At 41.7% G+C, this 15,095-nt stretch overlaps 1 protein-coding gene and 1 long non-coding RNA gene across 4 annotated transcripts in view; both read left to right on the top strand.

Annotated features, from left to right (window-relative positions):
- LOC119117333 overlaps nucleotides 1-11,382 on the top strand; it is a 46,704-nt gene extending 35,322 nt beyond the window's left edge. Inside the window, exons 2-3 of the long non-coding RNA XR_005096496.1 lie at nucleotides 10,718-10,808; nucleotides 11,325-11,382. This is a non-coding gene — a long non-coding RNA (uncharacterized LOC119117333). The remainder of the gene's footprint in view (nucleotides 1-10,717; nucleotides 10,809-11,324) is intronic.
- A 1,684-nt stretch (nucleotides 11,383-13,066) lies between these two features.
- lmo3 (LIM domain only 3) overlaps nucleotides 13,067-15,095 on the top strand; it is a 29,304-nt gene continuing 27,275 nt past the window's right edge. The window contains exon 1 of one of the 3 annotated variants that reach the window (XM_037243561.1): nucleotides 13,067-13,541. Coding sequence is in view for 1 of the 3 variants with exons in the window: in XM_037243560.1 (XP_037099455.1) it covers nucleotides 14,963-15,047 (85 nt within the window). In the remaining 2 variants the exon portion in view is untranslated. Of the gene's footprint in view, nucleotides 13,542-14,316; nucleotides 14,567-14,643; nucleotides 15,048-15,095 lie in introns of those variants that run through there. The other 2 variants (XM_037243563.1, XM_037243560.1) reach the window with 2 other exon arrangements.

Raw genomic sequence — 15,095 nt, 5'->3', positions numbered from 1 at the left:
TAGCGAGCAATAACATTTGTTCAGAAACTGTCTTTACCTTAAGGTGCCACACACGTGTTTGTTTATTTTTTTTGGGAGTGAACCAGTTCAAATTTGATCCTTAGCCACCTTCCGCGACGCTTATTTCATTTTGAATCGTTTTTTTTCCCGGCGAGCCGTGATCCCGTTAAAATGAATGAGAGACGTTGCCTGACAATATCATCGCGTGTTGGCTGCCAAGAAAAAGGGGGGGGGGGGGAAACATGTCAGGGAGTGGAAGGGTAGAATAACCAACAGAGGGATGCGAGTTGAGGGAAGAAAGACGGAAAACAAGGTGTTGTCTGATTTGAAACCTTAGAGAGAGAACCGGCGAGATTTCCTCAGAGGGCGTTTTTGCTTCTCTTTCCTGCACTATTATTTAAGAAGCACACACAGCAGATCCTGCGTCAACTCTGATGGCCTACTTTTTCAACTTTATATACCATGAATTAAATATATTGTACAACACGGGCCTACATTCGGATAAACGAAACCCGTACGAGCAACACGGGAGGAAACCGGGACTCTCATTCTTCGACAATGGATTCTTTGGCGTTTACCGACACGCATCTCTCCCGGGCGTCTTCGGAGGATTTCAAAAATGTGTCAAAAGAAAAATCGGAGCCGCGAGACAAAGAGCGCCGGGGCAGCAGGAGTGACGGGGAGGAGGATCTGAAAAGTCTCGCTTTGCATGTAATGGGCTAGAAGTCATTAAAAACATCACTGCCGGCCTAATTAAGACGGGACATCTGGTCTTTCCTCACAGAATGGATTGCGGCAGAGTACAAATAACTCCTCGATGACAAGTTGAGCGGTGTCATACATCTCAGTGATCGTCAATCAACTGGGGAGCGGCTTCATCATTAATGAGCAAATGCTTTGTTTTTGTCGTTTAAAGAAAACAGATTAGGAATATAAACCCAAAAAAAAAAGTGATTTATTTTTCTCTCTCTGTTTTCCAAATATCCCCTTTTATGTAGCTGCCAATTAGCTGGAATAAACTTTACACTGTCTTTGATGATTGCAGTTTTTTGCACAGTGCAAAAAATAAATAAATTGGCTTGAGTTTTTTTTTTTGCAGCACTAATATTTTCCATCACTGATTTGCCTCCAGCTGTCATGACATATTATCTAGTTGAAAAGAGCCAACTGGACACTGTTTGGTTGTCAGGCAACAGAACTGAAATATTTCCCCCAAATTATTATTTTTGATTTTAAAAAAAAATGTGTACAAATATTTATGAGCATCAGTTTGTTCCTTGATTTTGCGGTTCAACCAAAAAAATTGAATTCGTCATATTGTCAGTGGAGCCTTGAATTCCGCTTGCAGTTTTGAAACGAGTTACCGTAATTTTCGGACTATAAGCCGCATCAGCTAAAACCCGTGATTCCGGGTTCAAAATTTACGAAAAAAGCCGCGGCTTATAGTCCGAAATTTACGGTAATAACTTTATTTGCAATGGAGTTGCGCACACACACAAAAAAATTTCATGCTAAGCTAGCTCGCCTCTGCAGCACTTCTTGGCTATTTCAGGATACCAGTGAGCAACAATTTTGGGCTAAGTTGTAAAAACAGCAAGGTGTTTGGACTTTAAGTGTAACATTTTTCCAGCTAGCAGATAAATAAAACGTCAAAACGCCAAAATCCAACCCATCAACCTTGCATTTCCATATCTCAGTTGTTCCATTACGCATCATGTGCTGTTTTCCCGCAAACACAATTGACTGGAAAACATTTTTTAAAACCATAGACACTGAAAGAGCCAATGCATGAAAATAATTGGAGCCCAAGGGGTAATATTTGTTCTCCTGAAATAATAATTATTCCTATGGTCTTTGTGTGCCAACACTGAACCACAGAGGGAGAGCAAAATCCACCATTACGTTTTCATCAATAAGCGTTTGAGGAGGTCTGTGGAGGCAGCTGTATTTCATGCGTGTCAACAGTCCGACCGTTTACACGGCCAACGCATCTCCAGCAGCGTTGCTCATTTACCTTCTGACTTTATGATGGAGCACATAATAATTCCCTTTAGTTTTATTTTTTTTGACCACCAGGGGGGGATTTGAATTCTTTTTAACACTGGTTAAAAATAGCTACAAATATATATGACTCAAGAATACTGACGGGGGAATGGATGCTGCTTGTCGGTATTGATTTAGAAAATATTTCAGTGCTATAGTTTTTTTTTGGGGGCGGTGGGGTCGGTCTAAAGCAAATCAATCAAGTCTGCTTGTTGGACTGATAATTATATATTTTTTCTTGAGCGTCAACCTGTTTTTTATGGGTAACGGCTATTCAAAATGTATCCCTGTTTTTGTCCAAATAAATTTGAGACGGAAAAAAAGATTTCGTTTTTTGTAATGCTATTATCGTGAGCGTCATTTATACGCGGATTTTAATTATTTCGAATGAAATTCAGAGACTGCTTAACCCTAACCCCAAAATGAAATGCCTGTTGGACTAATAATTATATATTTTTTTCTTCAGCGTCAACCCGTTTTCTTATGGGTAACGGCTATTCAAAATGTATCCCTGTTTTTGTCCAAATAAATTTGAGACGGAAAAAAATATTTGGGTTTTAGTAATTTAATTATCGTGCGTGTCTTTTATACGCAAGTTTTAGCTATTTCGAATGAAATTCAGAGACTCCCAAATGACCTTTTCGTGGTTGCTTTTTCATTTTTATTTTTTTTAAATTGATAAACATTAAAGCACAATTTTACAATCTGGTAACCGGTATCTTTCAACCAAGTCCCTTAAATCGTATGTTTCACCTCGCCACTTTCTGATAAGGCCCAAAAGAGCCACAATGGTGTGTCAGGCTTATCACATAAACTCTTTAAAATCAATACCACTTCTTTTTTTTTTCCAGCCAAGTACATCAAAGAAGCCCTTAGCAGGTTGAAAATAAGGCAATTTCTATGTAAATGGCTAATAAAGCAGAACTTTAACTAACGCATACACTTCCCCATTATTGACATGTGATAGTCCAAAATCGTTTAGTTCCTTGATAGCCGTCGTCTTATCTTCACGAGGATTTGCTTAGCCTTCTCTTATAATAAATGTTTCCTGCAATATTAAGCAATTCTCTCAGGAGGTAAATATCTGCTATGCAGTTGATTATTTAGCCTAGGTAGGCTAATTTTCCTCATACTCACTGGGCCAAAGCGAAGCGGCCACGTTATATTAACTGCGAGCAAAATATCAATTTCAAATTGAACTTTGGATGCATTATTGATTGACCCGTGATATTGTTCCCTCGAGAGTAAAGTGCCAATGGGTTATTGTTTAATATGAATGATAATGCTGAGGCTCTATCTGGAAATAAGGTCCGGGTGTCCTAGCCTGGCCTCTGGAATAAGATGTGATTGCCTCAATTGATACAGTGGGATTGTCACGGAGGCAATACTGGCGGGAAGCTAAGGTTCCTTCATTATTAGATCGGCACACATAATGTTTGTGAAATCAGAAGTCTGCAAAGTCCTGAAACTAAAGACAACCAAAGCTCCAGAAATACCGTATTGGCCCGAATATAAGACGACCCTGATTATAAGACGCCCCCCTTTTTTTCAAGACTTATGTTTTAAAAAAAACTTTTTGAACACCAAATTAATTTTTATACAGAAAATAATTACAGTACATCTGAAACAAATGATTATAACAATATATTCAAGAGAAAAAGCATGTTATTTTGCCTCATTCAAATCATGCAAAAACTGTCTATCACATCTTAATATCGGAACATTTAAATATGTAAACTAAAGTGCAATCACATTTGTAAATGAATGGCTTCTGGTTTTTGAAATGTAAATAAACCTACTGTTTCTTCATTTTCTGTAATCCCTTCTCTTATTTTCTTCTCTTTTCTTTCTTACTGCTATTTTTCATTTTTCTTCTTCGTCCTACCGCTATTTTTATTTTTATTCTTTGTGACAGGGGTTCGCTTTGGCCTGGGGAGTTAAGTTCAGCATTAGTTTTAAAGATATCTGGCGCCATCTAGCGTTGTGTATGGGTATAATGTCTAGACCCCGAATGTAAATCTTATTTCAATGCAAAAAACACCGTCTTATATTCGGGCCAATACGGTAGATCTCAATCAATCTTGGCAAACTGATTTTTATGTATTTCTAAAAAAACGGGTTGGATCGTGCTTAGCTGTATTTTGGAATATATTCTGTATTTTAAATGATTGGACATTTCGAGAGACTCGTTCAAAATCAGGAAATGTTGGCCTTGTGCATTCACACGGCAAATGAATAGCGCTAACCCAAGTCACAAATTTCCCGTAATAGACTCCATATGATGTTTGTTAGCAGGGTTGAGATTTTTCTGTTAATGATACTGCATTGCTTGTTGCAAGACTGGAAAGTTTCCCTGGATCGAGACTCCGTGGTTAAGTTTAGGGCTGCCAACACACATGCTACCGCACGCTGTTTGCTCATTAGCACCGGTCAGCTTAACTCTACTACCTCGAGGCTGGGTTGACTTCTCTGACGACAAGGCAAATTACAAATAATACAAAATAAACACCGAAGAAGCGGGAAAAGACGTCAACTGGACAAAAACAAACCAGTACCTTGAAGCTATTAAACTGGAACTGCTATGCTACTCCAGATTTATGCTAATTATAAAAACTGATGATTGACTGCTAATATACCAAATATGAAATGTTGTATTATTAGTTTCCAACCCGCCCCAAAAAAAAAAGACAGATCTTGCCAGAATTTCCATAAACTTGTGTGATTCAACCCGACCAGGGGCTGTTTGGGTTTGATCCAGTTGTCTGTCACGAGCTCTGGCTGCTGATAAGTACATCTAGTTGTAGGGCATTGATTAATTCATGGTGTTGCTTTTAAATATGCACAATGTAGTAATCCGCGGAGACAAGCGTCGGGTCTCCAGAGGAATAGATGAGGCGACACGCTGCCAAAGGAAACAGACCTAGAGTGGTTAATTATTAAATAAGTCAAAAAATAATCAGCAACATATGCGAATAGATGGACGGAGATAGTGAATTAAATCAGCACGCTGGAATGATGGACGGGTAGACCTACCAATGACTGCATAAACATATTTGGGCCATTCACTCAAAATAAACAATATTGTATGACACAAAATATGTATTTTCCCGTCTCGGGAAACTTTATTTTTCTTTACTGGTACTTTTCATTTGAATGACAGGACTGATTATAAGTTTTCAGCACAGAATTAGCAAGATAGCATTTATGCTAATAGCTTGTTGACACGAAGCACAATACTGTGATTCGAAAAAGTCAACACAATGTATTCATACGCTATGAACTATGATTCAAACTTAGTGGAGTGTATAACGACGCAAAACAATAACGAAACCCAAACAGTGTAATTAAATGCAGTAAGTGAAAGGCACCGCTATTGGAATCCTTTGCCGCAGATTGTCCGGCATATCCTTATTACTGGGAAATTGCAATATTGACCAAATGTCAACCGAAGAGCTATGCGATGATTGAATAAAAGAGGATGCATAATCGAAGCAAGGGATTCTGGCACAGCTTCTGAACAAGTCCGGGAAATTCTCAAAATGATTAGCACACGTGGCTAACCGCTCGCGTATCAATTTCAACTATTGTTGGGTGATTTGCAGATGGATATTTGGTCATAATCTTTGGGATGGGACACAATATTGTAATCGTTCAGATTAGCAATCGTGGATTTTGAACGATTTGGTGATATTATAAAACAGTATAGTCGTTTTTTTCTTGACTATATCAAGTCGATATTAGAGATGCACCGATCCGACTTTTTCAGTTTCGATACCGATACCGATGCTGTGGCTTTGCGTATCGGTCGATACCCGATACCGATCCGATATTATGGTTGACTTAACAAGCTACATACCTCTACATGTGGAACAGAAAAGACTAAAGGCAATGGCATCAGGCATGACTACACAGTTCATTCCTAAGACAAAATGTAACAAGATAAAGCAGATTCATGCAATGAACTATTTATTTGTAACAAAAATTGTGCAACAGCAGCAATAAAGTGTATCAGCATTTAAATTCAAGTAAATTAGGATACAAACTTCTTTAAAAAAAAAAATACAAATGTTGCAGCTGAAACTGCACTGGGCAAATATAGAAAGGGTGATCAAGCACACAGTAACCAAATATTAAAATAAATAGTAAACATGTAAACATTAGGTGCCGTTTCACATCACTCATGACCTGTTGATGCTCTAAATGCTCATTTAAGCAGCAATGAGAAGTGCTCCCTGAAAACAAGCTCCGCTTAGTACTAGTACTATAACTGGCAGTACTACCACCACCCCTGGCAACATTAGCTTTGCGGACATTACAAACTGCCGTCGAGCTAGTTGGCGTGTTCAGTTTAAAGTACCTCCACACAGCTGACTCTTTCGTTCGCTCCATGTTTGCGTTTGTTTAGAAAACTATCGTGGCATGCGGCACACGTGCTGCTGACGTATGACGTAGCCGCGGCACACGTGCTGCTGACGTATGACGTAGCCCGCGTCCCAATAGATTAAGGAAAGGATCGGCTCACAGATCGGCTGCATTTTCCGATACCCGATCCATCAATTTTGTTGATATCGGGGCCGATATCCGATCCAGATATCGGATCGGTGCATCTCTAGTCGATATTGAAGCTGTTGTTCAGTATCAACATATTGTCGGTGTAAATTGAGACAGTCATAGCAGCCTAGGAAAGGATGGAGTTCTTCTTTTAAATTGTCCCCCCCATCTGTTTCCACAAAGACCCCCAGAGCAAGCGGCGGTATCACACACTGTTTGATGAGCGCTATACTTGCCTAATGGACCTGCACGAGCTCATTTGTTTGAAGCAATTATTTCCGAGGCAACTTTGTCAGTGAAGTTTCCTCGCAGATTACTTGCACCGTGCCTTACAGAGTGACTGAAAGGCATCAGGACATTTCTTTTGAAGAGGTCTAATGAAGAAAGGAAAAAGACTAGGGGAAGCCATCTGTTGATATTGTGCATATGCAGAGGTGGTAGATTGGGTTAGTAACCCAAGCGGTTGAGAAATGAGTCAGCAGAAAGATTCCCTTCGGTGTCCCGTGTTTGAAATCAAATGTTTTATAAAAGCCACCTCCAAAAATGGCATCAAAATCATCACGTCTGCCACAAGAGCATCATTACGGATGACCTAGGGCGGTTTAAGACATCATGACATGGGGCTCATCACTCAGATTCAACACATCCTGCTGTTTTCACATCCATTAGAGTCCAATTATCCCGGTGTCTCATAGCCTTCTCCACGATGCCGTCACAGTTAGGGTGAGGACACATGCAGGAAGGCAAAAGAAATAAGCAGTTTGTTGGATGGTGAATGAATCAGAAGCTCCGCCCACATCCAGGCGGTAAAATCTTTTGCTCATTTGTCTGGTTTAGAAATAAGGCTGGTTCTTCCGCGTTACCTTGGTGAGTTAGTGGTTAGCACGTCTGCCAGATTTTAAATGCGTTTTATAATCCGAAAAATACGCTAGCACACAAAGCTAAACGCTAATTAGCTGCATCGCCGGCAGTATTGGACATTAAGAGAAATGAATTACAGCAAATGAATCCAACTTTATTGTCGATTTCTGAGAAAATTCCAGATTTTAAATGCGCTTCTTTATTATCCAAAAACTTCGCTAGTATACCTGCTATGGTCGCTAACTGCTAATTAGCTGCATCGCCAGCAGTATCGGACATTAAGAGATATAAACAATTACAGCAAATGAGTCAATATTTATTGTCGATGTTTGAGAAAATTCCATATTTTAAGTGTGCTTTATAATCCGAAAAATACGCTAGCATACCTACCTATGGTCGCTAACCGCTAATTAGCTGCATCGCTGGCAGTATTGGATATTAAGGGAAATAAACGACAACAGCAAATGAGTCAAACTTTGTCGATTTCTGAGAAAATTCCAGATTTTAAATGCACTTTATAATCCCAAAAATATGATAGCCTACCTGCTATGGTCGCTAACCGCTAATTAGCTGCATTGCCGGAAATAAACAACGACAGCAAATTAGTCAATATTTATTGTCGATGTTTGAGAAAATTCCATATTTTAAGTGTGCCTTATAATTGGAAAAATACGCTAGCATACCCGCTAAGGCCGCTAATTAGCCGCATCACCGGTAGTACCGGCAAAATAAATCCTCATCCCAAGACAAAGCGTTGTCGTGAGTTGACAAGCGCCACCTGACATGTAAGGGACATTAAATAGCGCATTTTCTCCTTTCATCGCTATTTTGGATTTCCGAACCTTGGCGGATTTCCATCGCTCATCCTTCCCCCCACAACTGATCAGAAGAACCTATTTGAAAACAGCCCTTAGCCTAGCTTAAAGGAGTCTAAGACGAGAGAGAAGTGAAAGGGATGGGGGTGGGATCTCAAAATGGCTCCAGAAGATGACAGCGCCAATGTGTTGCCAAGCCTGGATCTCCACGCTTGATCCTTTGTGATTCCCTTTTTTTTTTTTTTCCGGCAGCATATCAATCCCTTGGATGGATAAGAGTTCTTCCTGTTTCTCTCCTGTCTCCATTAGCTCCCTGGCGGATCTGCCTGATGTGAAGTGACTCCAGCTCTAATCTCTCGCTAAGTTTGTGTGTTGTACAACTTGGCACGGTTTAACTCAACTTCCCACACTTTTTTTCTTTTTGGGTGCTAAGAAGCGCACCGCCCCCTTTTTTTTTTTTGTCTTCTCTCGAGCGTAGCAGCGATGCAATATAGCGGCCTAACACACACACGGCTCACACACTCAATAATGCAGTCAAAAGTGTCTTATTCCGACTCAATCCAGAAGGGAAATCATTCTTGAACCGTTTCCTTTCATAAGTACCGTTCGGGGCTTAGCTCCGCTGTGTTTATCCCAGCCCACAAATCACTTTACCGAATGGTCAGAGAACAAAATAAATGATGGCTGAGGTTTTCCCCAGATGGCGTTAGCGGTTATCAATACGATTAGATTGCCCCAAAAAAAAAAAAAAAAAAGATGTAATTTTGTGCCCGGCCGTGCATAAAATCCACTGGCGGCTTTTCTTGAGTAATGTTTATCCTCCTTTTCTCATAACAACCGGAATAAGTCCACTTGACATGAAGAGCAGCATCTAATACCTCAGCTTGGAGTGATTGTGAAAAGAAGCGAGGTGACTCGCCCGCTGCGGAATTTTCACTTTATAACAAGCTCGCCCTCGCGCAATGTATTCCGAGGCGCTTGTTACCCGCCCGAGATGGCATCTCAAACGACATACACAATGTAATGGAACGTGATCCGGGTTTTTCGTCCGGGTCCCTGCAAGGTTGATGATCACATGGGGATTAACGCCACCTTCCAAAAAAAAAAACAAAAAAACTCTGACAGAGCAGTCAATTAAAACAGGACGGACTCGTTAAAAAATAAAAAACAAAAAGAACACCGAAAAAGATGTAAAAAGAGTTTTTTGCACATCAACCACGTCAGGCGTCGTTATGTCTGAGTTGACACCCCCCCCCCCCCCCACCTCCCCTCCCCATCCCTGAGGGGCTTCGAACCCCAAAGGAGGTTCATCTAAATCTCTAATTTACAGTTTGACGACACAATGGATTCCCATCCAAAAACCTTTCACGTCTGTACATGAGAAGCCGTAAAATGTTTTGGGGGCTCAATGACACTTCTTAAATCGATTTTATAATGCATTTCTTCGTGACTGCTGCTTTGCGTAATTTTAGATTTGGATGTTTGTCACTTTATTTATTTTTTTTGCAAGATAACACAAAAAAAAATTCAAAAGTGAAATAGAACTTGATTTGGGGTTAATCCAGAGTCACTTTAATTGGTAGGCAGGGCTGGATTGGCCATCTGGCATACAGGGCAGATGCCCGATTGGCTAATTCCCAGTTGTGTGTGTCGCCACATGACGCGATCACAATTGTTTTATTTCACTTCTGTATTCTTAAAAAAAAAAATCTCTTACTATATAAACACAGTTGTAGATCAGAAAAGTGCAAAAAGATTATTTCATGAATATCCTTCTAGTGCATTGATATCTTCTCAGGAGCTAACGCTGTTAGCATACATTACTTCCTACACTTCACTTATCATTTAAAAAAAATATGTATGAATGACGTGAACATATTTGCAAAACATAAAAAAATCCAATTATACACCCAGCTAGGTTGTTTTTCTAAAAAAAAAAATCTTTGTATAATTAAAAGAATTAAAAGCCAATTTTAATGTCTACTTCGTCCACCAATCAGTTTCTCCGCAACTCTACTGATATATATATAGATATTTTTTAAATCCATCTTACTTTTTTATCATATGCCAGATACCAAACAACAGGTGCTTTCGGAAAGAAGAGTGACAGAGCCTGCAGCCTTGTGAAATGAAGTGATTAGCCATCTTAATTAGCTGTCGTCTTTGGCCCTGGCCTTCTCTGCATGATGGAAAGTTGTGCTTGGAGGATCAATATGGAGTAAAACAACAGCCACCCACAAGGCTCCTCTTAATCAACCATTGCTTGTGCTTGAAAGCTTGGAAAAAAACTATTTTTCGGGGGCGGGACGTATCGGGAGGTCAAAGTGCACTCCAAATTCTTTTGTACCGATATTTCGTTTCTTTGTATTGACGCCAAACACCCTTTTGTCCTCACATCGACGCTTTGAGTTTGTTTTCCGTGATGACCTTTGTCTCTTTTGTCACAGTGTCTTACAGGATGGAACGGCAAATGATTACGGAAAAGACGATCCGGGAAGCAATATCCCATCTTCAGCCAGAGGAGAACAGTTCTCATAGGTATTAAATTGACTATTCATTCATGTGTGTGTCGCGGTGGCAAAGCTCAAATCCAATATAAATGTCCCGTTTCCAGCCGGCACACTTTGACTGTCAACTGACTGCAATCAGGGATTGTCGGCGAAGAGATTAAAAGATATTTTCCTCTTCAGGCGGAGTAAATTGGTTTCGGATTAAGGTTGATTGATTGCTGCTGAGGTATACGGCAGTCTGTTTGAGATGTTCGGTTTTAGGAAACACACAAGTCATTTCAGCCAGAGCTACTCAAGGAAATCGTAGCGGATGGAATCGATAGATATTATGTAGCAGTTACCAGCACGGCGCTGTTCAAGGTTATTATCATTAAAGGCTGGAGAGAAAAAATATTCAAAGGAAAATTTCAGAGATTATTTGAAACATACTTTTTTTTTTATTCTTGGGAAAAGCCTAAATATTGATGAAAATGTTCAAATTCAAATCAAAAAATGATGGCGCTTTGTGCTGCTCCCTATGTTGTTTGTGTTCCTCGGCCACCAGGGGGCAGCATGAAAAAGACAGTCGCAGTGATATAAGTTGTTTTTTGCGGAGGATAAAGAATATATTCCTGTAAGTATTATGTTGTGTTTGTGTTCAAGTATTTTAAAGGGGCGGAGCTTAAAAATTGTTTCTATTTTTTGTTCAGTATATAAAGTAAAAACTTTGGCTACTATTAGCTCTTTGCTTATTTTTTTTTTAACACACTCTGGATGAATCTTGTACGTCGTAAAAATCTCTTGACATTCCATTCGATTTGAGCCGATGGATTTAATTGAAATAACACATCTCACGTATGAATTTTAAGTGCCGTTTCAATCATCTTCCAGCCTCTGGATTTTATTTGCCGTTCCGAGTCAAACGGATGAATGAAACGGCCTAGAACGCCAGCGCCGGCTGATGTTCTCCTGTTTTACATTCCGACTAAATGAAGAGACGTTTGAATGAAGTAATCTTCCACTAACTCTCCGAGGAGTAATAAGAAGGGTCAGTACTCTTTGGCCGGCGTCTCTCTTTGGATTTGCGCAGTTCCCTCCTGACCTATTACTGAAGGAAGGTGATTCTCTGGATTCTCTGAAACTTCTGTCTAAAGACAAAATTGGCCTGCGAGGGGAGGGGCGGGGGGGGCTTGTCATTAAAGTTACGGATCCCTTGACCCTCACTTCAAGGTCGTAGCAATTATTTAGCGTGTCTTTAAGGGGACTCTTTTCTGGTCGTTAGCGGAAGACAGTCCCCTGGCTTATCTCCCGAGGGAATTGTGGGTCGCGTGTGTGCCGGTCCGAAGGACCAGGATCCGACCCTTAAGATCCTAAATGACCTAAAAAGACTCACGAGTGTGGAAAATGATTGTGGAAAGGAAGATGAGAAGTATTTGATCGTAACTTAGAAGTTGAATACAAATTGCACTAGATTAATTGAGTGATTCTTCCGTGTACCACAAGAGGGCGCTCATGAAGCACAAGCGGTTTGTTTATTCCCATTATAGACAAAGATAACCATCAAGAAACAATTACATGACATTATTCGAAGGGCATGTCTGAATTGGGCAGTCGAGTGTTTTTCGTGTCCGCTTCACATACCCAAAGTTCCAGGTTTGAATCCCTATGTGGACAATTTTAGGTTTTTTTTTTCAACATTTGAGTGCAGTGCTGTCATTTTAACCACTCACCCAACATGTGAGGAATCCCTTTGCCATTATCACTCAAAAACTTCATCACATCAAATCAACGTAATAGAAAGTGCCCTCGTTCTTTCTTTTTTCAAAAGTGCAACCGGATGACATGAGCATCTCCCTTGTGATTTCTTGTCTTAGCGTAGCGGCTAATTAGACGGGCGGTAGGAGTGGCACTGATTGGCATTACAAAAAAAGCTGCGCGATCACTTTTTAGTTTTTTTTTTACTCTTTCGTGCGGCACCCAGTCCTCTCAAAGTTGCCATCAGAGGAATTATTTAAGATAAAAGACATTATGGAAGTCTCCCTTGACAGATATTATCATTACAACCCTTTATGGGAAGGGAAGATTTTTTTTTTTTTACTTCCTGTGTCACTCACACTGACTCCCACCGGGCAGGGGGGGGGGGGGGGGTGAGTGAGCACCGTCAGCTGGAGTTAGTCTGGCTTCACTACAAAAGGTTAGCACATCTGACTGTCAATAGTAAAGTCTTGTGGGTGGGTGGGAGGAGACATTGGAGGTGAGATGGGGGGGGGGGGGGGGTCGGTTGGGGTGGAGGAGTTAGGGGGGGGCGCGCTTTGAGAGAAAGAGATACTTTGATATTTCGGAATGTAAGGAGGGTGAATGTGGAGAACTGGAGGTTGGGGATCTAATTACCGGGCCATAATTGGGGGCTGGGGAATAGGGTTGCCGTCCTCTCAACTCGCTGCAGATCAATTATGTTAAGAGAACATCTGTAAGTAGAGCTTAATGAGGTCCATTAGAGCAACATGCGCTGCCTTCCCTAACGGTGCTTGTCAGCTTCTTGCATGAGCTGGAGTGTGCTGCTGACTGGGGACCTGGCGGAGGAGCTTAAATAGGAGAGCGCCGGCTTCACTTCGAGAGAAACCAGACGGTGGAAGAGATCGGAGTGAGGAGTTTTTTTTTTTTCTTCTTCTTCTCCCCGCTCAACGGAGAACTCGAGGACGCGCGCAGCCGATTGGAAGTGACAAAGTTGGACGGTGACGAGATTCGTTTTGATTTCGGACGCCGCTGTTTTCACTTCAAGGTACGCGATTAAGTCCTCGTGTGGGTTTTGTGAGTTGAACTCACGCCTTTTAGGGGGGGCGGGGGGGTTTCTGTGCGTAAAAGGCGCACGACCGCGCGGAGAGAAATATCCAAAAGCGCGCAGTCTTTTCCCGACTGGTTCATTTTGAAACTCGCGTTTTTAGCGGCGCGTAAAATGCACGTAAACTCCCCAGTTTTAAATTTTTTTAAATAGTCACGCATTTCCCGAGTAAAACCTTCATCCATCCTCCGATGGGGAATAATTTGCCGAACGCGTTGAGTGAAAGGCGGGTGGGAGGGCAGCGGCTCCGCGGCAAATTGCATGATTACCAAGATAGGCCGCCTTGAAATAATTCAATCCATGACAAAACCTAATTACGGCCAGGTAATACCCCTGTCAGCTTTAATGCATCTCATCACTCATAATGGCGCACGGAGAGCGTTTTATGACCCATCTCATTATCGCCGCGTTTTGAGGCTCAAAATCCGAGTGCCATTCTGTCTCCGCGTCTGGCACCATTTTCAAGACTTGGAATATGTATTAAGTTATTCTAGTGGTTTCAAAGTGAGGCTTTAAATAAAATCATGGGAAAAAATGTGTCAATGAAAACTGCCTGGATGTCTTATCAAAAGTCGACAGGATGTAAATCTCACCATGTTCAATGATAGCGAATGCAATTTTTGTGACACGTTTGAAGCTTAGTGAAGTTGCCAGGACGCTTAATCGAGCGTTTAAATGGGGAGGGGGCGGGGGGGGGCGTTAAAGAACGTGGCAGGGTGCTCAATCGAATACCGAAATGTATGAAAATTGCGTTTTTCTGCATCCATTTAGTTTCTCCTAACTTTGAAACCACACGTGGGGTGGAGTTGAGAAAAGGTGGGGGCTTTTGTTAAGTGATGCACATGGCCACACCAACCTCACGCACTTTGCAAAATTGCGCGGACCAGCGAGCACCTGTAACCCGACTCTGGTGCTCATGTGGGGGAATTAAGTGAAATTGCGTGGAATCAACTTGTTGGGAAAAGGTGAGTGACTTTGCCGGGGGGGGAATTGCACGGACCGCCACGCGTGCGTCGTCGCGCTTTTTGCGCACGCAAGACGCTCCGTGGCCAGTAGGATCAGTGGCTGCGCCGCGGAGGAGAAGCATCCTTTGTCGCGCTGTCACTCGCCTTTCTCTCTCTCTCCACCTCTCTCTCTCTCTCTCTCCTCCCTCTCTCTCTCTCTTACACACACAGCTCCACACTCTGGTGGCAAAAACCTGCGCGCAAACACCGCGCTCGACGACCTTTGCTTTACTCCCGCGTTTTACTGGCCGGAACCGCTTTTTTTTTTTTGGGGTGTTTTTCCCTCTCTTCTCATCGGCTGGATTGCCTCCCGTTCGTATCTGCGTGCGTGCGTGCGTGTGTGTTGTGTGTGTGTGTATGCAACAAAGCCAGCTGCTCGACTGGACCGGGTTGCATGCTGCTGAAGCGGCTCAACAAATGCAGAAAAGGGAGAAAAGTTTCGGTAAGAAGGCTTTTTGTGGCTTCGGTGTCTGATTTGCTAATATTCCCC

Source organism: Syngnathus acus, chromosome 23 (genome assembly GCF_901709675.1).
Source record: "Syngnathus acus chromosome 23, fSynAcu1.2, whole genome shotgun sequence".
Lineage (NCBI taxonomy): Eukaryota > Metazoa > Chordata > Actinopteri > Syngnathiformes > Syngnathidae > Syngnathus > Syngnathus acus.
This window is presented reverse-complemented; position numbering and strand designations above follow the sequence as displayed.